The sequence below is a fragment of the Homarus americanus genome, unplaced genomic scaffold (genome assembly GCF_018991925.1).
Source record: "Homarus americanus isolate GMGI-L3 unplaced genomic scaffold, GMGI_Hamer_2.0 scaffold33468, whole genome shotgun sequence".
In the NCBI taxonomy this organism is placed as follows: Eukaryota; Metazoa; Arthropoda; class Malacostraca; order Decapoda; family Nephropidae; genus Homarus; species Homarus americanus.
Window position 1 is genome coordinate 10,940,504 of NW_024714177.1, and position 24,082 is coordinate 10,964,585.

The 24,082-nt window shown below is 39.7% G+C and overlaps 1 protein-coding gene across 3 annotated transcripts; it reads right to left on the bottom strand.

Moving 5' to 3' along the window:
- Positions 1-6,459: 6,459 nt before the first annotated feature.
- LOC121878263 lies at positions 6,460-14,961 on the bottom strand. 3 transcript variants are annotated; one of them, XM_042384371.1, is made up of 2 exons: positions 14,882-14,961; positions 6,460-11,135 (listed from the first exon to the last, which is right to left on the bottom strand). In XM_042384371.1, the coding sequence occupies exon 2, from the start codon at positions 11,121-11,123 to the stop codon at positions 9,903-9,905; it is 1,221 nt and encodes a 406-aa protein (XP_042240305.1). In that variant the 5' UTR covers positions 11,124-11,135; positions 14,882-14,961; the 3' UTR covers positions 6,460-9,902. The 3 variants fall into 3 exon arrangements, with proteins under 3 accessions (XP_042240305.1, XP_042240289.1, XP_042240298.1); XM_042384355.1 differs by lacking the exon at positions 14,882-14,961 and adding an exon at positions 14,462-14,611; XM_042384364.1 differs by lacking the exon at positions 14,882-14,961 and adding an exon at positions 14,293-14,399.
- Between the last annotated feature and the right edge of the window lie 9,121 nt (positions 14,962-24,082).

Genomic DNA, 24,082 nt, shown 5'->3' on the forward strand with positions numbered 1-24,082 from the left:
TAATTTTGCAACTCGAGTATCTCAGGCACAGACGAAGAGCAGACACAATATAATGAGGTCGCTCACCAGCAACCGCAGGAGCAAACCTCCATGTGCTCAAAGCCTACTACACGGCCGCCATCAGATCGCTGGTAGATTACAGTACTCCAGCACTCATTGGACTGAGAGAAGACCAGACAGCTGCAGAAATCATCCAAATAATGCTCTCAGGACCATGCTCGAGCACCCATGTGGACCAGAATTTGCATTGCAAATGGAACTGAACTACCACCCCTGGCAGTACGAGTCAAGCAGGTGACAGCCGGTTCCTCGCCAAAATCTGTAGATCAGATAAGCCCACAGCTGCCAAATTCGAATCAGTGCCTCCTCCACCTTGACCACAGAGTGCGAGGGCCACCTGGTCGCACGAGGCAAGCGAGGTCATCCGACACCTGCAAGCAGAAACACTCGTCAAGAACAACCAAGACACACGAGACAATGGTTACGTAGTTCCTCCACCATGGAGCCCTCCACCAGCCATATTCAAAATTACCGACCTAGGCGATAGTAAAGCCAACCTCCAGAAGGAGTAACTCAAAAAATAACTCTAGAAGCCATAGCCACCGAGACACCGGCTGATGCAGCATCATACTTCACAGACGGCTCGGTGGATCCAAAACATCATAGATCCGAGCGGCCTTCTACACCCAAGGTCAGACCTCCGATGGAGACTTCTAATGACTGCTCCACCCTACAAACAGAGCTGGTAGCAAATCTCAAAGGCCCTACAACACGCTGCAACACAATACAACAAGTCCATCATAATTCACACGGACTCGAAATCGGCCATGCAGGCGCTGCAACACAGTCAACCAAGAGACAACGTCCACATCATAACCTCGATCCTAGCACAGCTACAGGAATTCCAAAGACAAAACCGCCCAGTCGTCCTACACTGGATTCCCAGTCATGGGATCGGAGGAAACGACGTGGCAGACTGAAGCAGCCAAGGCAGCTACACGTTCTAGTAGCGTAACATTCAAGTTCCAGCAAGCGTGCAACAGATCAAGAATCACCTCAGAAAGACTAGCAAGCTCCACATCAAAAGAGCTTCCTTCACGCATTCAACGCTGGTTCCCAATCAGCCAAATGGTACCTGGCGGCTAACAAAGGGGAACCACCTTTCGCTGACAAGAAAACACCAAGACAAACCCAAGTCAGCCTTCATCGACTACGACTAGGTACAAGTGCTCCTGGCAGATGATCGGAAATGACGTCATGGAATGCACCTACTGTCAGGAGCCAGCAGCCAACCCACTTGAACACCATCTCGACTGCGAAGTCACACAAAGCCTGAAACAGAACTCAAATCTCCCAAGAAGACACACACAACACCAGCGGCCACTCTAACCCGAAAGGCCCAAACAGACCACATTCACGACCTTCTCCGGGTCATCACACGATACCCACCACCCAGATAGCTTAGAAAGTATCCTCTCCCAGCAAGTGCGGACCCCAGTTCGGGGGCGCGCCAATCCGAAACTGACCATCAGTCCAAGAGTGGGGTTGGTGGTAAGCGTCCACTGATCGGGTCCGCTTACACTTGCATCCTGCAGTATCTTTCCAAATCTGCAGGTGGGACCACCTCCAATCACAATCCGGTCTGGCTGCTCCTGGAGCTCCAGCCGGAACCACCAAACGGGCCGCCTATAGACAAGGCCCGTGTCGGACTACGGTCCGAGAATCTCAACAACACAACATCTATCTACTTTTCGGAAAGTAGATAACCAACTTCCCGAAAGTAGATATTTCCCATTTTTATGATACAAATTTCCCGTTTTCTATGATAATCTACGCAAAATTAGGTAATATTTCCAAAATCGATAATCTACTTCCTCAAGTCGATAATTCACTTACCCGAAAATAGAAAATCTATCTACTTTTCGGGAAGGTAGATAACCAACTTTCGGAAAGTAGATATTTCCCATTTTTATGATACAAATTTCCTCGTTTATGATAATCTACTTCGCAAAATTAGTAATATTTCCAAAGTCGATAATCTTTTCTCCTTTCCATCCTGAGGGAACCAAACATCATGAACCCCACATGACCATCACTAAGGTTTATGATTTTAATTCCTAAATCAAACTAGCTTCAACCAGAAGTCTTTCTGTGACACAAGATGATTTAAATACTTCTAAGCTTTTTTCCCAAGCAATGGGATGATTATTATTCTTACCGAACGCACTGCTTTCAGATGCTGTTCTGATATTATACTTATGTTGTTTGATTCTGAGCTGCAGTGTTTTTCCTGTCTGTCCCACATAATTACAATTACATTTGCTACATGGAATACAATAAACACTTCCATTTACATTCAAACTTGGGCTATTTCTTATTAACATATTGGTAATGGTTGAGTCATACTTGAAAACAACATTAATATTTAGAAGCTTGAGGGACAGAACTAACGGACAAATCATTACGATAGGGCAGAGTCAAAATATTCTGTGTAGGAATTTGCCTGGTTTGAGAGGAATGAAAGGATTTTTAGCCTTTTAAACAACGATCAACAAACACAGAAGGGTACCCGGAGTTTCTGTGCAATGGAACGAATGTGTTTCAATTCATCGTCAATAAATTCAGAGTCACAAATACGCAGACATCTTAAGAACATAGCAGAAAAACTGACATTTTGGTAGACTCCAGGTGATTCGATAAAAAGTGAATGAAACTGTCTACCTGTGGGCTTTCTGTATACCTTAAATTTGTAGTTTTGGCCATTTCTCATGATAAGCATATCAAGGAATGAAGGGATCCATTTATTTCTTTCAATTTTGAATGTGATACTTGGGACAATATCATTAAGCTTGTCTAAAAATTCCAATGGGTCACTGTTTAGGCCAAAGACAAAGAACATCATCTACATATCTATACCATGGAGGAATAAAGTCACCTATGTTGGGTAGTAATCTAGACTCAAAACCTTAATAAATACAGGCTAGAGGAGCAGAAAGACAATTACCCATGCCAAATATTTGCTTGTAGAACTTCCCATTTGCTCTAAACACATTGTCAGTTACGCATAACTCTATCAATTTGAGAAAAGTATCATGTTCAATAGTTAAATCTAACAGTTGTAATTTATCTTTAAGAAATGAAAGTAGGTCTTTCACAGGTACTCTAGTGAAAAGTGAATTTACATCAAAACTTATTAATTCGCAAGGTTCATTATGTTTCTTGAGTTTATCAATTAAATCACTGCTATTGTGTATATGTGAAATAGATATTTGGCCTGTAAGAGGGGATAGCATCTTTACCAGCCACTTGGATAATTTGTAAGTAACAGAACTCACGATAGGACCTAATGGATTGTTAAGCTTGTGTTTTGATCAATCCATACATATAAGGTAAAGTTTTCATTGTGGATCTACATGAAATATATACATATATATATATATATATATATATATATATATATATATATATATATATATATATATATATATATATATATATATATATATATATATTTTCAGTGGGGTATGCTATAACGAATTTAATTGGTTCTAGAACCTGTTCGTTATAGCATTCGCTCGTTATAGGATTAATCCGCTCCAGGCCACCAAATACAACCACTTAACACTGAAAATATATAAAATTGTAAAATTGTAAAAAGTGCATAAATATGCATCTAAACCCTGAAATAACCAATATAATTAATACTTGTAATAAAAAACAATAAAAAAAAAAAAAAATTTTTTTAAATAATGTTCGTTGTAGGAGTTTCGTTCATATAGTATTCTCAATTTTATAGGTAAAACTGTTCGTTATAGGAATATTCGTAGTAGGATCCGCTCGTTATAGCATACCCCACTGTATATATATATATATATATATATATATATATATATATATATATATATATATATACAGTATATATATATATATATATATATATATATATATATATATATATATATATATATATATATATATATATATATATATATATATATATATATATATATATATATATATACGTATGTGTGTGTGTGTGTGTACTACATAGAATGTAGTATCTTTGGTTGTAATAATTAAACTTACATTAACTTTTTCTGGTGTTACTGCAAACTTTTAATATTAGTGTTGTACTTAGCTTTTAATACCGAATACTGTGCCAGTGTTGAAGTACTATAAGCAGAGTACTGTACTAAACATGTACCATCTATTGTAGTAAACGTAGTGTCTTTTTTACATTAGTGCACCGTTCTATCTCTCGGTGTTAGAAATGTGTTTTTCCGAATGTTTACACAATTGTAAGACATTTTTCTTCTATGATATTTTCGTTGGAAATCAAGGTTTGGTTAGGTTGGATTTTAATTTTATCCTCTTCACCACTGATGAGCTCGTTAGCTGCTTTGGCGATCGATCACATCTCTGTTATGCACTGTTGGCAAGTACTAGGCATGTACTGGCTCCTGGATGTATCTGAACCTGCTACAGTGCTTGTCAAGCCTGGCCTTGAAAGAGCTTACACTCGATGCTGTCACAATAGTTACCCCTCACAGTTTTCTGGGCTTGCGGCTTCTCCAACCTTGAGCTGTGACCCCTTGTGGGGCGAGCGTCCGCCAGTTCCAGGTAAGGGCACTTGACTGAGTAGTGCTCTTTGAGATGTTTATACACCTCATTTAAGTCCTCCTTACCAGTACCTGTCTGTAGTATAAGCTAGGCAATTTCAGATGCTCTAATTTCTCAGGGCAGCTGAGGTGCCATAGTGCAGGCACTAGTCTGGTGGCCCTCCTTTGAACATTTTCAATCAACTGACAGTCTCTAGCATATCTCGGGGACCAGACAGGTAAGCACTTCACTCTTGAAGATCGTTATGAGGGACGGACAGTCTAGATATCCGAATGACCTTCTTAAAAGGTTAGGTTGGTTTTTGGTGATTTTCTCCCTTTTATTTTACACAGAAAAAGGGGGGGGGGGTTAAGTTAGGTTATATTTCTTTCAGTAGTAGAAATATCATAGAAGAAAAATGTCTTAGAATTATCTAAACATTCGGAAAAAATTATTTCTAACACCGAGAGATATAACTGTGCACTAATATTAAAAGACCAAAAGAACGGTGCACTACTATAAATTGACCAAATGTTGTACTGTACTGCAGTAGGGAACATGTTAGTGAACATTATCTTCATTATAACACTACAGTAGTACATATTCACAACATTAATGCAGATATTATACATCACTAATCCCAGCCAACATTCCTAGAAGGGGCCCCAGATAGACCCCAGACTGTGCTCAATATGGGACCTGCAGATAATTGCACCAAAGAACCATCTGGGCCCTTATGGATGAATGTAATGGTGCCCAGATCTTTTAGGCATGAGTCCTGTATACAGTATACTGTATCAGGTATGTAGGGTAATCATGGGTGCCTTATTTATACTGTACTGTACATCTATTTCAATATGGGCTACATATGGCAGCACAGACCCAAAATGCAATGCACTATTTCAGTTAGCAGGTTAGCCTGTCTAATTTTCACCTATTAAAAGGCTTTGTCGTTAGCAGCACAGGACATTCTGAAACAAATTTAGAAAACACTAGTGCTTCCCCAACAAGTTCCTTACTAAACAAAAACAGGTTCTTGTCCATGGGGGCCTTTATGGACCCCCCCTGTATTGTAGAGAATATGTATTATGCATTACACAAAGCTGCTTATCTTATCCCTCCACTACAGCCTTCCCCAGTCCTCATGAATTTTGTTTCTTGAGGGGTTACATGGTTTTATTTCATTCATTCCAGTCTCTGCCTTGACTGGCCTCTCCACCTCTTTACTATTATCAATCGACCCCTAATTACTTGGCATGGTTTTTTTCTTCTTCTATAAATCTCTCATTGGTCTGGTTATTCTTAGTATCATCTAATGTACTACTTTATCTATGTTCTATCAGTCCAGTACAGCATAACTGAACCTGTGATGTCTTTACCATTAAATTTTATTCCTTCATAATTTCTTACAAGTTCTCTAATTAATGATTATGCTCAGGTATTATGCAAGGCATTTAAATTTTTGTTTGATATACATACTGCTTTTAAATTTTTGTGGCAATCAAATGAATGTTTACACCACATTGTTCTCATTCGTTGATGTGTGACCCACATCAACAAGTGAGGCAAATGTTGAAATTGCAAAGCAAGCATTCATGCAAACACCACAAACATCTGTAAGGCGGTGTGTGTTTACAGTCATTATACTCCCTGTCTAAAACAACTAATAAAGTCCATTATTCAGTAACAGGTGTAATGATTACTTAACACCTCTCCTCTTGGTTTCTACTACAGTATAATCTTGCAACACTCAACTCTCCCTTATTATTTACCAGACTGCACTGTACTTTCTTCTTAGTGATTTCTATATCCACTTGACTCACCACACACACATATGGGAAATAAGATAACAGACAGCAATGGTACTCGTCTCATTTTAATAACATAAGAGGCATATTAACGAGACTAAATAATATAAACCTTCAAAAATGAATGCGAGTTATAATACAAAGGTTCCTTTATAAGGCGCTCTAAGTGTGTTTTCAATTAAGGCCATAAAATTAGTAACCGTACCTGTACACCTATTATAAATTTGAACAAAGTGGCTGCAACTTCACATAACAATGGAGAAAGTGCTTTTCATGACTAACTTTTAGGAATCAAGTTTTTCTTTATTGTAAATCATGACATTTTATTCTGAAAACTAATTGTATGTATAAATATTTTACGAACAAAACTAATAAAACTATACTTTACTATCTGTACCAAATACAATCTTGATTCAGCTATTACTTCCCCTTCCAATGGTTAATTCACCAAGTTTATTATATACAGTACATGACAGTAGTTTTTATGACTGTAAAAAGCTAATACAGTAGGTTTACACATCATGGGGGTACAAAAATGAATGAAAGATTGATCATGATATCCCATCTTACAACCAACCAAGGATCAGGTGACTTGTATATAGTACTGGAGTTTGAAATCTCAAGTTCTCAGGACCCCTGCCATTTGTCATCATTCATCACTGTTTTATGGGTAGTGTACTGTTAGCCTCACATGAAAGCCCATCATAAAACTACTGTACCAACCTGTTAGTTCACAAACATAAACAATCTCAACACATTTCTAATACATAATGTACTACCCTAATGCCTTGTTTGACAAACAATAAATTAACCCTGATAAAAGTGTAAAAAAATATAATTGAAGTATGGCAGTAATTGGCTATTACATGACCAGGCGGGATTAGGCGCGATGTCCATTAATTAGCCAATGTTACAAGGGTTGTGGAGTGCATGCACGTTACTGTGGCAAGTGAGGACTTAGCTTTAGCTGAATTAGAAACTGATATATCTCCAAGTACTGTACCTCCTTTCAGGTGTTAAAGATGACCTGGGTGAAAGACTACTTTCTGGTATTTAGTTCTATTCACATATCAGGGATCCTGGGAACACTGAATTGTCAACATATCAACTTGTTGACTGTATATGGGTCACCAGTTCCATTGCCTAGGTAATAAAAATGTGACTATGGTAGTACTGTACATCCAGTTTGTTACCACTGCCATGTGCATTCACCACTCACTAATGTTTACCATCAAAATAAATGATCACAGATATCAATGTACATATGTCATGTCATACAAAAGTACTACAATCATTAAAAGAATATATAAATATATAATCTTTTTGCTATACAATAGTGTCTCTGTCAACCAAAAATTCAATAGGTTCCACAAAATGAGGATTTTGGTTTAGATGTACAGTATAACTTTCAATCCTCCGTACCCACAAAACATATACAATACTACAGGTAAAAGAAATAATTGTCCTTAATTGACAAAAACAATTTATTACCCCTAATTAACATCTCACACACACACACAGAAACACTAAATTTCCATTGGGATTACACTCCTAGAGAATTCCATCAAAATGGAAGTTAATATCTTAGGGAAAAATTTAGAAGAAATATGGGCCCTTGATTTCTACGATCAAACACTAAATTTAACAACTACTGTACATACTCCATTATATATGCGAGTCAGGATTTCAACTTCCAACACTTGTGTCAGTCTAGTGGTGCTCACAGTGTTTACATATTTCACACAATCTTTCAACACAGTTTCACTAATTCTTTGAGGTACAGTATTTGGGATATTGTATTGTACCAGTATTGGACAATGAAAAAAAAACTATTTTAATTTATATACCTGTACGATACAGGTAAATACTGTTCATGCAATAAATTCTGAAAAAAAATAATGAAATACAAATAAAATTGGATGACAACCTGTGTCTAATAAGTCTGCAAGCTTATGTGAAATAATTGCTCATTGCACATCAGTACTAAATACCTGTACTAGCTTCCCCGAGTGGCCATGTGAGTACAGTACAGTACTGTAAAGTGAGTGCTGGATTGCATTAACTTCAACAACCGAGTCAATGATTTCAATTTTGGGCAAGAGTCACTTCCAGTCTTGACTACGATATTTACTCCTGGGAAAAAATTACAAAAAGTGATTTCCCTACAATACTGATGAAAAGGTACTGTGCACAGTTGCATAAAAACACGGTATGAATGACAGGAGACAGTTCAGCATCGGAATAATCCAATTTATATGAATTTTCCACTTAAGCATGTTTAGTACGTAAGGTACAGTAGTGTATGGGGTTAAGTAACATTCATTTATTAAAACTTTTATATGTATGTATTAATGTATTTATTGCTTAAAAGGCTGTGATATTTTAAGGAATGTAGTTCCAAGTTCTTGACACCCAGGAATGCAATCCCTTTTTTTACTACGAGAAGTAAAGTTTGATGTGTGAGGCTCTTCATGAACATCCCTTGCATAAGTTTAGGCGCTATACGTGTGTGTATACAGATATACATACAGTATATATAAAGTGGATGTGGGTATATATGTGTAGTACAAATATTTATTTCCGTCAAGAAAAATCAGTATGGCATTTTCACTTACTATTATCCTAGGATGCAGAAAAATCCAGGATAGTTCTGATAACAGTAACTACAAGATGTAACCTTATTTCAGTGTTCTGGAATTAGTAGAAGTTTCAATGACTAAATCATTTACATATTTTCTACCCAATACCTGTTTCTACCATGATGAGTCTGACAGAGGTTCACTTGCAGTGAATTCTCCAGCTGATTCAGTTGAAGTTGTAGATTCATTCTTGAATCTTTGGTAATTCTCACAGCATTCTGATGTATGTTCTTCATGTGCTACAGATTCAGCCACATCTTCACACAAAGACTCAACTACATCTCTCATATTTTCTAAATCTGAATTCAAGTTTTCAAGATCACATTTTACTTTCCTCTGTGGACATACTTCCCCATGTTCTTTTTTAGTTTCATCATTTAATTTTTCTTTCTCATCCTCTTCACTTCCAGAGAGATCTTCATCAGAGAGGTCTTCAACTTCCTCTGATGACTCTTCACTCAGCATGTCAGACGAAAAGAAGAGAAGAGAATCTCTATAATCTGATGAGAATATTGAAGTATCGTATGATTCATCATCATCGTCATCGTCATCATCATCAAACATCGATTCTTCTGACGCTGAACATGCGATTAACAATCAACACTTTGAAGGCCCATGATTAACCTACAAACTTCATATTTAGCAGCTTCAATTTCTAAAAATATTTTGAAGGATTGTGGAAGACCAAGTGATTCTATCATCTCTGTCTTACAAGATTCAACAAAAGCCCCTTCATGAAGAATCCAATCAGGCATATGTTGTTTCCGATCTGGAGGTATAGACATACTCAAAAATAGACCTAATACATAGCTGCTGAAGACCTGCAGTCACTTGCCCAAACATTAAGGTTATTAAGTCAGTAGGCTGAACTCTCCCATCTTTTAGTAAAACTGCCATTTGTCAAGAGAGAAATTATCTCAGTTGCAACTGTCTGGTTATTGAAACACCCAAGGTCAATTAGAGGTGCAATGGAGGATGAAATAATCTTGTCAATGAGATGTTTATGAGGGCATGTGATCTTAGTTCTACAGTCTTGTGTGGAGACAGTGTCTTGTGAGGAGACATGAGCATAGCGAAGCCTAATTGGAGCATCAGCCAATAGAGGAGCTAATAAAGGGGTGGTTAAGAAGGGGACCTGCTGAACGAAATATCCTGCACACAAAAGACAGTCACCGGGAAATGACACTGATACTGAGATTTTAGAAAGACACACATTAGTTTTTGTCTGAGCTCCATATTCACACAATCTGGATGCTATGTCCACTGCTCCAACAAACACAGCTCTAAAGAGGGCAGTTTCACCACAACAATTGCGTGTATTTACATCAATAAAATCTACAGTGTCACACATTGCCTCATACAAACAAAGAGAATTTTCTGGGTCATTTCTCAATATGGTATCCATCAATGGTGAGTTGCCATGAACATCACAGAGATTTAAATTAACTCTGCAGGAGTCTAAAAAACGCTTTGCTAACACTATATCCTCATGTTCAGTCACCCAGTGGAAAAGGGTTTTGTGGGCAAATGTTGTGATGACATTAGGATCACTACCATACTCTAAAAACACGTCAATTAAATCACTTGTCTGCTTAATTAGCTTGTGACAACTTTCAATGTTAGGCATACATTTTTCACCATCAAAATCAACTGTATCAGTCAAAAATTCTAATTTGTTTTCTTCTAATTCAAAGTACATGTCTAATTCTTCACAGAAAATTTCAGAATTACCATCAACGTAAGATTTAAGCACTTCATAGTATACTACGAGTTCTTCAAAAGGACTGGGTGATGCTCTGTCCATGTCCCCATAAGGTATCCGAAGATTTGGATTTGCACCTTTTTGGACGAGCATTTTTGCAATTTTCAAGTTACGGCTCTGGTCAATGTGGTGATTGTTGGTGAGGACCATGTGAAGTGGGATGTTCTCATAAGGCCCATCATTCAGGAAGGATGGATCAACGGTGGCTTCTATAATCATCTCTGCAGCTTCAAAATTTTTATTTTCAATGGCAATTGTCAGTGAAGTATCATTGATCCCAATCTGGCCTTGGAAGTGATTTCGTCTCCAAGCCATGGTGAAGATACTCTGAAAAAAAGGTAGAATAAAAATGATGGTTTGATCTTGAAAACCCATTTTATCAGAGCCATCAGTGAGTCTAAAGGTTTGGCAAAACTGATCTAACTTATCAATTTAACCCTAATCAAAGGAACAAAAAAGTTTCTTTTAAACTAAAAAGTCATGATAAATCCAAAGGGTAGGGTCTCTAGGCTTAAATGCAACCCCTATAAAAAGAGGACAGCTAGGAAGAGTTAGTCACCAAAGCTGAAATTTGTCAATCTACATTACTGTACAGTACCAGACTATTGTGCATATGCCCTGCAAACCCTTGCAGAATAAAAACTATGTCTCTGGTTCATATAATACTCATTTGCCAACTCACTGCCATGTTCCTGTGAAGAAAGGTGGGAAAAATCCCTGTACAGTATATATTTTGTTATGGTGACCAATATTGGAAATTGTGGATAAAAGCATTTTGGCTGGATGATTAATCTCTATCATTTGACCACCATAAATCAATGCCATTCAATATAAATATTTGTCCATTAATCTTCACTACCCTAGAAAAAAAAAAGAGAAAATTATAAGATCATAAGATACGTAAAGTTTAGAAGATGACGAACAAACCAAACCTTACTCTATGACTTAAAGGTACAGTACAGTACCTTTTATTTAGGTTGGTCCACATCTTGTCACCATGCTTAAGCCCAACACCCCAGGGGGAAATTAAGTTGACAAGACAGTAGTAATTACTGTGAGCATTCAAGAAATTATTTTTCTCTGTGAATCTTCTTGTCTCGGACTACAGACAAAACCAGAGGCTGAAGTTGCGAAACCATTAACTTCTGTAACCTTCACATACAAAATAAAGGGTACGGTATATTGTACTATATACTGTGGTATATGTTTTACAGTAGCTCCATGGACTCTGTTCTTGTTATTTCTTTTATAAAATTTTTACCAATATATTTGAACAGTGTGCAGAAAGTTGGCAATTTATGTCAAGGAAGTATTTCTAGAAAATGCAACATAAATAGGACCGTCGTCAAGTATTATCCATTTTTCCACAACCTTGATGTTACAAGTAGGGGATGATGCACTCCCGGGAGAGTCTTTGGACACCTAATGTATATACAGTACTGGATTAAAGACAAATATTATTGTATTCATTACAGAACACAAAGGCAATGCATAAAAATACAATAAAACCAAAATTGTGTATGCATAGTACCATGGCAACTATAGTTGCAGAAGTACCATAGAGTACTGTACAGTACTACATGTACAGGTACTCGAAGAACATTTTCCATTTATGGTTATGGTCTTTTGAATGATTGATGCAAAAATAATCCAATAAAATATTATATACAGTCTCTCCTCGACTTACGACGGGGTTCCGTCCCGACGACCAGGTCGTAAGTCGAATTGGTTGTAAGTCGAAAAGGCAAAAATAATACATAAAAATTCTAAAATGGGTGTCTCTTTTTCTTCTCAGCACCATGAGAACTCTCACTTTTACTCCTGCCTGCCATTTTAAAGGGAATTACAAACAAAAATTTTGTCAGTACACAGCGTGATCACTAACGTCGGGACTTGAAAATACGTAATGTGAAAAATATTTTATGCGACCATGGCCGTCGTATGTCCGGGTTGTCGTAAGTCGAGGAGAGACTGTATTCTAATTAACTAATGACTTATTTTTACTTTCTTTCACTGTACTTTGTCATTCTATTTCTTCATTTGTTTTAAATTACGTGATTTTAGATGTATACAAGGACTTAGGCTATGATATAATGTAGTGGGATTTTAAGCATTTTGTAAGTACGGTGTGCACATAACAAGCGTTCCGACTTGTGTACATATCCAACTTAAGAGCTTCCTCCGGAGCGGAACCCGTTCTTAACCTGTATACTATCGGGAATGATACGCATTGAAATGCTCGGCAAGTACGGTAAATACTGAAGATGGTGCTGCCAGGATGTACCCCTAGCACACTGATGTATGTCAATGGGTATTATTATCGTTTGGGTCATCCAGCGAATTTTAGGATTTTAAATTACCACCAGGCAGTAGGTTTGGTTACATTAGGTTGAAATTATGTTTTTCTGGTGGTTTTTGGTGTGTTTTGAACGACTCTGACCTTCTTTTCTATCGAAAATTGCTACTTTTCTGTTTATGAAATGAGCTGACAAAGTGTCCCAGAATTGTTTCTGTGTATGAAACAAAATGTCCTGGATGTAAGCACTGAAACTAGGGTATTGTAAGTGGGTGGGTCATGCATAATTTTTTGGAGAAACAAATAATCATAAACTAATATTTTTTTAGAAAAAAGGATAAATTTATGATACTAGCTAGGTTGGAATTTTTCCATAAAATATACAATTTTCCTATGGTTCTTGTTGTTTTTCGAATGAATCTGACCTTTGTTTCTGATGATGACCAGCCGAACCTAACCTAACCTAACCAAAACCTGGGTACTATCCAAAATCGCCAGTTGCGGGTCAATTTATGATTGTAGCCAGGTTAAGATTTTTCCATAAAAATGACTTTTTCCTTCGGGTCTTCTTGCGATTCGAACAAATCTGGCCTTTGTTTCTGGTGCTAACCGCCCTAACCTAACCCAAACCTGGCTATTATCCTAAATTGACCCCCCAAAAAATTTCTCTTTTTTTTTTAAACTTTCATGAGGCAAGGATCCAGTTATAATAAACAGAAAAATTTCCCAAAGTTCCTGGTTGAAGTGTTATTGTCGTCAAGCATTATCATAAAATATACAGAGTGGATAATAAAAACAAACTTGATTCGACCAAGGAAAGCCAAACCATTACATTATACTTTGAAAAATATCTGACTTCATAAGGAACAGAGGCCACAGTCTGACAATGTTCTATGGCGTCTTATTACTAAAATCAAACTTAATTCAACAATTAGTTTTCTTTCCTTATGCCTGTGGACCACCCAGAAGTGCCCTACTGGTCACATAGCCACAAGGATTCTACAAATAAGAGATGTATTTTGGTACAACCTTTGCTGTGTAATTTGATTAACAGTTAGTGTCACTACACTATATTTCTGCTAGTGATTCATCTTCTGACTCATATACAGAAATACATCGTCTAATAAAATAGATCTCTCTCTCTCTCTCTCTCACTTCTTTTAGTTCCCAGTACAGTACAAGACTGACCTCTCTTTATACAGTACTAAACTGATACTATGGGTAATACACCAGAGCTTTCTTTAACTAGACAGTATCAGACATAAGACGGGTTGTAGTGACACAGTAAGGACTCCACCTGGTACAGTATTATACCATTTTATACATATATTACACATGTTCATTACACTTCCCTTACCTTTGTTACATAGTTCACCGTGGACGACAAACAAGGTAAGTGGGTATTATTGCCTGTTTAGGGTGTACCAAGACTAGGTTCAGTAAAGGAAAGTTCTACTCATCAAACAGTTTCTCAAGAGTCATCAAACAACTCAAGTCTGAAACCCACTAATGAATGAACCCCTACTTTAATAACCTCATTATCTCGATATTTTAAACATCTTACATTAACTAAAAGGCTATCAATATCCATTTAAAAACAATATAACTACTCAATCAATAGGGAAAATGTATAGATATTAATATTATCAGCATCATCCTCGTTAAACAAACTGAAAATAAATTGCACTAAACGTAAAACCAGCAGATTTTTGGCCAACCTTATAATTATGCTGTTAATAATAGTCTTCGTTAATATAGATATAACACATATAGTTACCAGATTTCTTGATATATTTTATTTAATATGGCATAAGGGATCCGGGGTTTGGTAGGTGGTTTAGAGTGTTAGCCGCAGAGGGGTTCGTTTAGTTAAACATTTCTGAAATAAATCCGAATCCATCTTAATCCTGTAAGAATTATTAAGCAAGACAAAAGAAACATACAGTAGATAGATAGATTGATAGATAGATTGATAGATTGATAGATAGATTGATAGATAGATAGATGAAAAAGTAAAAAAAAAAATGGTAATGCCTTGGAGGATCAGAGGAGGTGGAAGATGGGTAATTTTTAATTAGATAAGTTTTAATATTTTAATATTTTTTTGGTAGGCCTACATTTTATGGCTATTTTGATTTTTTTTAAAATTTCGGTTTGGTTCTGTTTTAAAACATTAAGTGGTAACTCGAGGCTGAACGCAAGTTATTAGCGACGGATGGGTGGGTATAACACGGTGTCTGTAGTTACCGGTGGTGCAGTAACAGTAACAGAATCCAGGACACAGCTGGGTGTAATGCTGTTATGTTTCTCTTAACGTGAACAGATGTGGCAACACGTGAACAACGAGAGTAACATATGAACAACGGTGATAATATGTGAATAACGATGATATGTGAATAAGATGACAACATGCGTACAAACGTAGTAAAATATGAACAACAGTGGTAACGTGAACAACGATGGTAACTTATGAACTAGTGTGGTAACGTGTGATCTATAGTACGTGTGTAATCTATATTACGTGTGTGATCTATATTACGTGTGTGATCTATATTACGTGTGTGATCTATATTACGTGTGTGATCTATATTACGTGTGTGATCTATAGTGATCTATATTGTGTGTCATCTATATTACGTGTGTATCTATATTTGTGTGACTATGCGTGGTGATCTATATTACGTGTTGATCTATATTACGTGATCTATAGTTATCTATATTACGTGTGTGATCTATATTACGTGTGTGATCTATATTACGTGTGTGATCTATATTACGTGTGTGATCTATATTACGTGTGTGATCTATATTACGTGTGTGATCTATATTACGTGTGTGATCTATATTACGTGTGTGATCTATATTACGTGTGTGATCTATATTACGTGTGTGATCTATATTACGTGTGTGATCTATATTACGTGTGTGATCTATATTACGTGATCTGTGTGTGATCTATAATTGCGTGTGTGATCTATATTGCGTGTGTGATCTATATTATATCGTGTGTGATCTATATTTACGTGTGTGATGCGAATATCTATATTGCGTGTGTCATTCAATTTCAATTTCAATTGTTTATTTTGATAGAGGAAGCGGGATCCTAGTGCTGTCACTAGGTACCCCTGTACAATGACACCAGAATCATCTGGCAAGTGTGACAAGTATATACAGTATAAATATTATAAAGGGGCTTACTAAAGCCTAAGGAAGGAAGGATATTCCTTTAACACATAATCAATATTATTTACAAAATATCTGGCCAGTATGGGGAGGATCATCGTGTCTCCGTCAGGGGGTCGTGGAGTGGTGGTCCAGCAGGCGTCACGGAAGCGTTGTGTGTGGGGACATCTTAGGAGGTAGTGGATAAGGGTGCTGCTGTCGGGTCTTCTGCATAACGCACAAGAGCGTTGCTCAGGGGATGCGGGGATACCAATCTCCCAAGCAAAGTCATACCCAATGATGATACGGGCAGCAATCACGTCCCCCTTCCGCGACCCTTTCCCGTAGACGTACGAGAGGTCAGGAAGTTTACGGAGGACATCGTACCAGGTGGGCGGGGAGTCCAGGGGGATGGCTGCTTCCCGAGCTTCTCTCTGTTTGCGTGTACTGCGCACATCATTGTCATCCCTAAAAATCCCATCTAATTCATATTACGCTACATAACATTCAAATGCACAGCGCTTGTAGAACCCCAGAAAACGGGAAACATTGAGAAAGGACAACTCCCCTACTCAAGGTTCCTAGACCATGTGTGGTATTGTACCCAGGTATAATTATATCATATCAAGTGTATGTATTCATAGCATTAAGGATCACTCAGGGTAGGCATAAGATGAATGTTAAAGTCCAGTTGAGCCGGACTAGGGTACTGTAAGACTAAGTGTGGAGCAGGGTTTGAAGGTCCTACTATTTACGTCTGTGAGCGTGTAGCGAACCTAACTCCAACAGATATCATATGAAAATACATGAGAACAATGATCGGGAAAAAGGGATAAATGTATCAGAACTATGTGAGGTGTTGACAGTGATCTAGAAACTATACTGGAAAGGAAATATCGTGTATGCGTCGGTATGAATTTAATACACCTCGTAGCCTCACGTGACATATACCCACGACAGGTACAGTGATCAGAGAATCTGAGGTCTGTGTTCAAATAGTGCACTGTGTGAGAGGAGGATCCCTCATTACAGTTTTTAAGTGAAGTTGATACACCCCCGCCATGATCATTCGGCTTTTGTTTCAAGGCGCGTCATGTACCCGCCTCAGATGCCCGTTGATATTAAAATCCCAGGCATTTAACCAAGCACTAGCAAACCAAGACCTGACCTTAGTGTATAAGTTAGGATTAATATATGTGTTTATAAGAAATGAGTGACAATATACCGTAAAGTGTTCAGGGGAGAACCATAAGAAACAAAAATGTAAATTGAGGATTGGAAACTGTAGGCCTATGTGACGAGAAGCGGCGGGAAGCCGGCCTTAGTCTTTCCCGTTCTGCCGTCAACACAGGTGCCACGTGGTTGGGGTATCTTGCCGCCCGGCCGCCATTGTCTCCTGGAGCGCCACACCAGGTGGGGAATTACTCCCCACTATACCAGTCCACTATGAACCGGTGGATTCCCAGCGCACCACTCCACATGAATAGTCACAACTAAGGAAACCGTGAGAAACTGCGGTCGTCACTTGGAGCGACCTATAATACCAGGCGTAGAAATAGTGCTGGTATGTCTCTAGGTGAAGCCCTCGTCTCTACCCACCGAGGGCGGTGTGCGAACGAGGTGCCCGTTGTGTATACCCAAAAGTCACAAGGAGTCACATACTTGCAGGTATGGAGTGTAACAGGTGGGTTGCGATGGTGCTACTATGTATGATAACCGACGGTGCTACAAGCCACACCAGTGGCACAGTCTGATGTGTAAGGGATATTGTAAGAAGGAACGACCGAGATACGGCGTTCACCGTGTTGTGCAATAAGTGGGTGGATGACCCGCCAGTAATGTAGGAGTCTGGGGCCCAGTTGGGTAACCAAAATTCCGTTGTTCTTCTGAGGAAGGCCAATTCATGTATGTTTTTTTTACCAGTGTGTTTTATAAGAAATAAATCAATGAAGACATGTTATGGTTTCACCCTTCTTTACCCTTATCGATCTGATCAATGGAAAACCTAACCCAATGCCTAGTCCGCTCTGCCCGCTACCTAACGAGCTACATGCTGTCCAGAGGGGGTCTGGTGGCAGCGACCCTTAGACATTAAGATTAGAGTTAAGTTATCCCCTTAGATTTAGTGACCCCAGTCTGGCAGTATAAATTGGTGGCTATAGCGGTGGGATGGTTTTTAATCATTGATCAAATCCGAGGGAATTGAAGTTGTGATTTAAAGTTGCAAGTATAGACAAGTATTTTAATGATGGATAATCTGATTTTTGAGTGATACTTGCAAGTGAATAACATTGATTTGAGTACAGAAATGTAAGAAGAATTTTTGAAAATTTATACAGTACTGAAGTCATGTGTGTTTTGTGTTTGTGTTTTATCCAGTGTTAATATGTATTAATACTTGCAGAAGTTGTGGATTAACTTTGGTGACGTTGAGGTAAGGGAGTCCACACTGTGTCTGAGAAGTGTCTCAAGTGGTTCACCTATGGAATACCATAGGACTTTCGGTCTCCAGTTGATGTGAGTTATAATTTTTGGTGCCATGTTAAGAGGTTGCATAGTGTTGTATTATACCATTGATCAATTAAGGTTGTAGTAGTACAGGAGAGTAGTTGTGTTAAGCGGTTCGTATTTGTCTTGGGCCGAGAGGTAGCACTTTAGGTCAAAATGGCTGAGTCAGTAGAACAGGGAAGTACCATAGTTGGGGACACATTGGCAGAGAGATTGGAAGAGGCTTTGCTGATCAACGCGAGACAATACTCGGCGTTAGAAGAATCACAGACACAGGTTAAGGAACTAAAACAAGAACTCCAGGAACTAAAACAAACACTCCAGCATGCACAAGGCCCAAACAATGAGCAAGAGTCAGTTGTAGGAGATGACACCACTCCACTACCAAACAGTAGGAACACCGTCAACGTAAACATTCCATGCCACTTTAACCATACGGATAAGCTAACATTGGAAGAATTGCAGAGCTTACAGGTAGACGAGGTCCTAAGTAAGTTTTTTCGGAAAGTTGAAAGATGTGTGACAGAGGATGAGGGAAGAATATCAACTGCCCTGAGTTGGATGGAAAACAGCGTGGCCAAATTGGTACGGCCATTGTTAGTGGCAGTTAGTGAGGACTGGGACAGTTTCAGAAAGGTTATGTTAAGATTAAAGTTAGGACCATCCACCGAAGATGAAGCATGGGAGGTGTTGAAACGAATCGTGTATAACGTGAATGATAACCCCCGATATTATGTATGTGACATGAGAGCAAGGTTGGCAGTCATGGAGAAGAAGTTTGGAGCAATAACCACTAAAGATACTTACATAATACAAAGACTGTACAGAGCTGTGCCTAAACCAATGCAGAGAGACTTGACCCCCTATATACAAGACTGCCGTACGTTGGATTCATTTGTAAGAATGTTAGAGCGAAGTAGGAGTGAATATCTGGGTGGGGATAGCAGGGACTTATATCACGTTAGACAATCCCGCCAAGAACAAGTACAACCCACGACAGACTTTGAAAATTATAGAGTTCGGGGAGACTACCATATGAACGAGACTGACGGAAGACGGGCTCAGAACACGAGGTGGAAGGAGAATAACACTCAAAATTGGACAGGGAATGAATGGTGTGGGTATTGTAGGAGGGATAGCCATAGCCCACATAATTGTCCCTCCAGGCCCAGGCCAGGTTCTTGTTATGCGTGCATGAGGATGAACTGTAGGAGTTTCTTTACCACTTGTCCAGGACGCCAGGCTAGGAATCACCCTTCGGGCCAATGACCACGACATCCGTCCACACCCAGTTCTCCATGTATTAAGTTACCTATATGTGGACATACTTGTCTAGCATTGGTTGATACGGGTAGTGAAGCTACTATCATTAAAGATAGCTTGGTTAGTGCCTTGAAGGTGGGGCCCATTAGGCCTTGTACCCAAAGATATGTAGCTATTAACGGGGAAGAGTTTAAGACCCTAGGCACTGTTGTCATCAGTGTACAGTTGTCCCGTAGGAAAAGAATCCGTCACCAAGCCGTAATAGTGGAAGATAACATGTTGGATACTGATGTATTATTGGGAGCAGACATTTTAGGCCGATTTGGAGTTTGGTGGCATCACGAAAAAAATCAGTTCAGTTGGGGGGGTCATAAACAAGTTTATTGGACACCAAGTCATGGAGGAAAGTTGCGAACGGTTGTCAAAGTCAAACAGTTCACGAAGGCTTCGATCTTATCTTCCCCCAAGGAGCTAACTAGCTTACACATTGATAGGAAGACTACAATAAGTGGGCACAGTTCTCAGATTAGGCCAGTTAAAGTGAAGGTAGGGGTAGGTCAGACCATAAGTATTAGATTTACGCATAAGGGGCTGAAACAACACCCGGATATGTGTGTGATAGTCCAAGATGATTCCTGTGTTTATGTTCCTATGAGTAATGTTTCAGAGCAGCCAGTTTGTTTGAGTCCGGGTGCGGTTTTAGGTGAATATGAAGTAGTAATCTGAGGAAGTGTCTGATGTAACTAATTCCCCATTCATAGACAAGAATTTAAATTCCTTAGGATATGTAATTTCATGCAGAGAACTTTTGTTGTAGATGTAATGTCAAAGAGTCACTGTTTATGTGCTGGTGCCAAAAGTAGGTTGAGGTATTACGCTGATGAACTGTTAAGGGAATGTTCCCTATACTATATTGTACTGAGATAAGAATTGATAAGTTGTGGTACTGTATGTATAGGTAACGGAGACTCGAGTATGAAAGGTTTGTCTCCTTATAATTTTCTCTTTACTGATATATTGTATACCGAACTAGCAGGATTGTAAACGGTTGTCTGATGTATATGGTAGCGGAGACGCTCGTAGGAAACGTTTAAGTCTCCTTATGTTTTGTGTGTTGGATTAAGGTACTCTAATCATGAACTGTTAGGATGTTGTAAAATGTATGTACACTACAGCGTTAGTGCTTTGCATATTATTTCGCATAATATGAATCTTTGGGAGGGGAAGGCTATGTACTGCGCACATCATTGTCATCCCTAAAAATCCCATCTAATTCATATTACGCTACATAACATTCAAATGCACAGCGCTTGTAGAACCCCAGAAAACGGGAAACATTGAGAAAGGACAACTCACCTACTCAAGGTTCCTAGACCATGTGTGGTATTGTACCCAGGTATAATTATATCATATCAAGTGTATGTATTCATAGCATTAAGGATCACTCAGGGTAGGCATAAGATGAATGTTAAAGTCCAGTTGAGCCGGACTAGGGTACTGTAAGACTAAGTGTGGAGCAGGGTTTGAAGGTCCTACTATTTACGTCTGTGAGCGTGTAGCGAACCTAACTCCAACAGATATCATATGAAAATACATGAGAACAATGATCGGGAAAAAGGGATAAATGTATCAGAACTATGTGAGGTGTTGACAGTGATCTAGAAACTATACTGGAAAGGAAATATCGTGTATGCGTCGGTATGAATTTAATACACCTCGTAGCCTCACGTGACATATACCCACGACAGGTACAGTGATCAGAGAATCTTATGTCTGTGTTCAAATAGTGCACTGTGTGAGAGGAGGATCCCTCATTACAGTTTTTAAGTGAAGTTGATACACCCCCGCCATGATCATTCGGCTTTTGTTTCAAGGCGCGTCATGTACCCGCCTCAGATGCCCGTTGATATTAAAATCCCAGGCATTTAACCAAGCACTAGCAAACCAAGACCTGACCTTAGTGTATAAGTTAGGATTAATATATGTGTTTATAAGAAATGAGTGACAATATACCGTAAAGTGTTCAGGGGAGAACCATAAGAAACAAAAATGTAAATTGAGGATTGGAAACTGTAGGCCTATGTGACGAGAAGCGGCGGGAAGCCGGCCTTAGTCTTTCCCGTTCTGCCGTCAACACAGGTGCCACGTGGTTGGGGTATCTTGCCGCCCAGCCGCCATTGTCTCCTGGAGCGCCACACCAGGTGGGGAATTACTCCCCACTATACCAGTCCACTATGAACCGGTGGATTCCCAGCGCACCACTCCACATGAATAGTCACAACTAAGGAAACCGTGAGAAACTGCGGTCGTCACTTGGAGCGACCTATAATACCAGGCGTAGAAATAGTGCTGGTATGTCTCTAGGTGAAGCCCTCGTCTTTACCCACCGAGGGCGGTGTGCGAACGAGGGGCCCGTTGTGTATACCTAAAAGTCACAAGGAGTCACATACTTGCAGGTATGGAGTGTAACAGGTGTGTTGCGATGGTGCTACTATGTATGATAACCGACGGTGCTACAAGCCACACCAGTGGCACAGTCTGATGTGTTAAGGGATATTGTAAGAAGGAACGACCGAGATACGGCGTTCACCGATTGTTGTGCAATAAGTGGGTGGATGACCCGCCAGTAATGTAGGAGTCTGGGGCCCAGTTGGGTAACCAAAATTCCGTTGTTCTTCTGAGGAAGGCCAGTTCATGTATGTTTTTTTTACCAGTGTGTTTTATAAGAAATAAATCAATGAAGACATGTTATGGTTTCACCCTTCTTTACCCTTATCGATCTGATCAATGGAAAACCTAACCCAATGCCTAGTCCGCTCTGCCCGCTACCTAACGAGCTACATGCTGTCCAGAGGGGGTCTGGTGGCAGCGACCCTTAGACATTAAGATTAGAGTTAAATTATCCCCTTAGATTTAGTGACCCCAGTCTGGCAGTATAGCGGCAGGTGGGTCCTAATCTGTAAGAGTGTTCGAGGAACAACGTAGTCAGGTGTGGCCTTGTTGCAGCCAGTCGTGGCAAGGTCATCTGCTGCCTCATTCCCCAAGATACCGACATGACTAGGTATCCATAGGAATGTCACAGGACGGCCTTCATCCTGAAGTGTGGATGTTAACCCTCGTATTCGGAGGATGAGGTCCTTATTTTCCCCAGATCCAAATGCGATCCCGTCGAGAGCAGACCTGGAATCGCAGCAGACAAGCAAGGGGCAGAAACCATCTGCTTCTTCCTCAGCGAGAAGGGCAGCAAGGAGGGCTATTAGTTCAGCCTGAGTGGAGGATGCCCCGTCAGAAACTCTGAGAGACAGTTTGATAGGCTCAGGGGCATCAGGACGGGAGATGTAGACACCAGCCCCGGCCCTACCTGTAGCGGGGTCAACAGAACCATCAGTGTAGAGGACGACCCTACCTGGGGACCAGTGGGCGATCCTGGAGAGGTGGTATTTGCAGAGAATAACAGGGTTCACCTGGGATTTCGGGAGCGGTCCACCGAGGGCAATCACTTCAGGTTGAAAATCCAGCCAGGGAGAAGGAGACGAACCAACAGCAGGGGTGACAACAATATCAGGCAGGAGGTCGTGTTCCTGAAGGGCTCGGATGAGTGACCCTCGCCACTGTCTTCTAGATGGAGGTCGGTCTCGGACAGCAGGAGTCAAGTTGGTTTGGACATAGTTGCCCCGAGGATCCCGTAGAATGGAAACGGCAGTTTTTAGGTAAAACTCCTGGACACGATCCTGTAAGGGGGAAAGACCAAGTTCGGTATATAGAGAAGTAGAGCGTGTCCACTGAGGAGCCCCAAGGATGATACGAGCAGCTTTCCTCTGGATAACTTCGAGACGGTTGACAGCAGTCCGACTAATGTTGACGAGGGCAGGGGCGGCGTAGTCGACACAGGAACGGACAAAGGACTTGTACATGGTGAGAAGTACAGGGATGGCGGCACCAAGGGAACCCCTGCACATGGTAGAGAGGGGAGCGAGACGCCGAAAGCATATGTCTCGAAGATAGCGGACTTCAGGGATCTGACAACGTGTGCGAGTTACATACA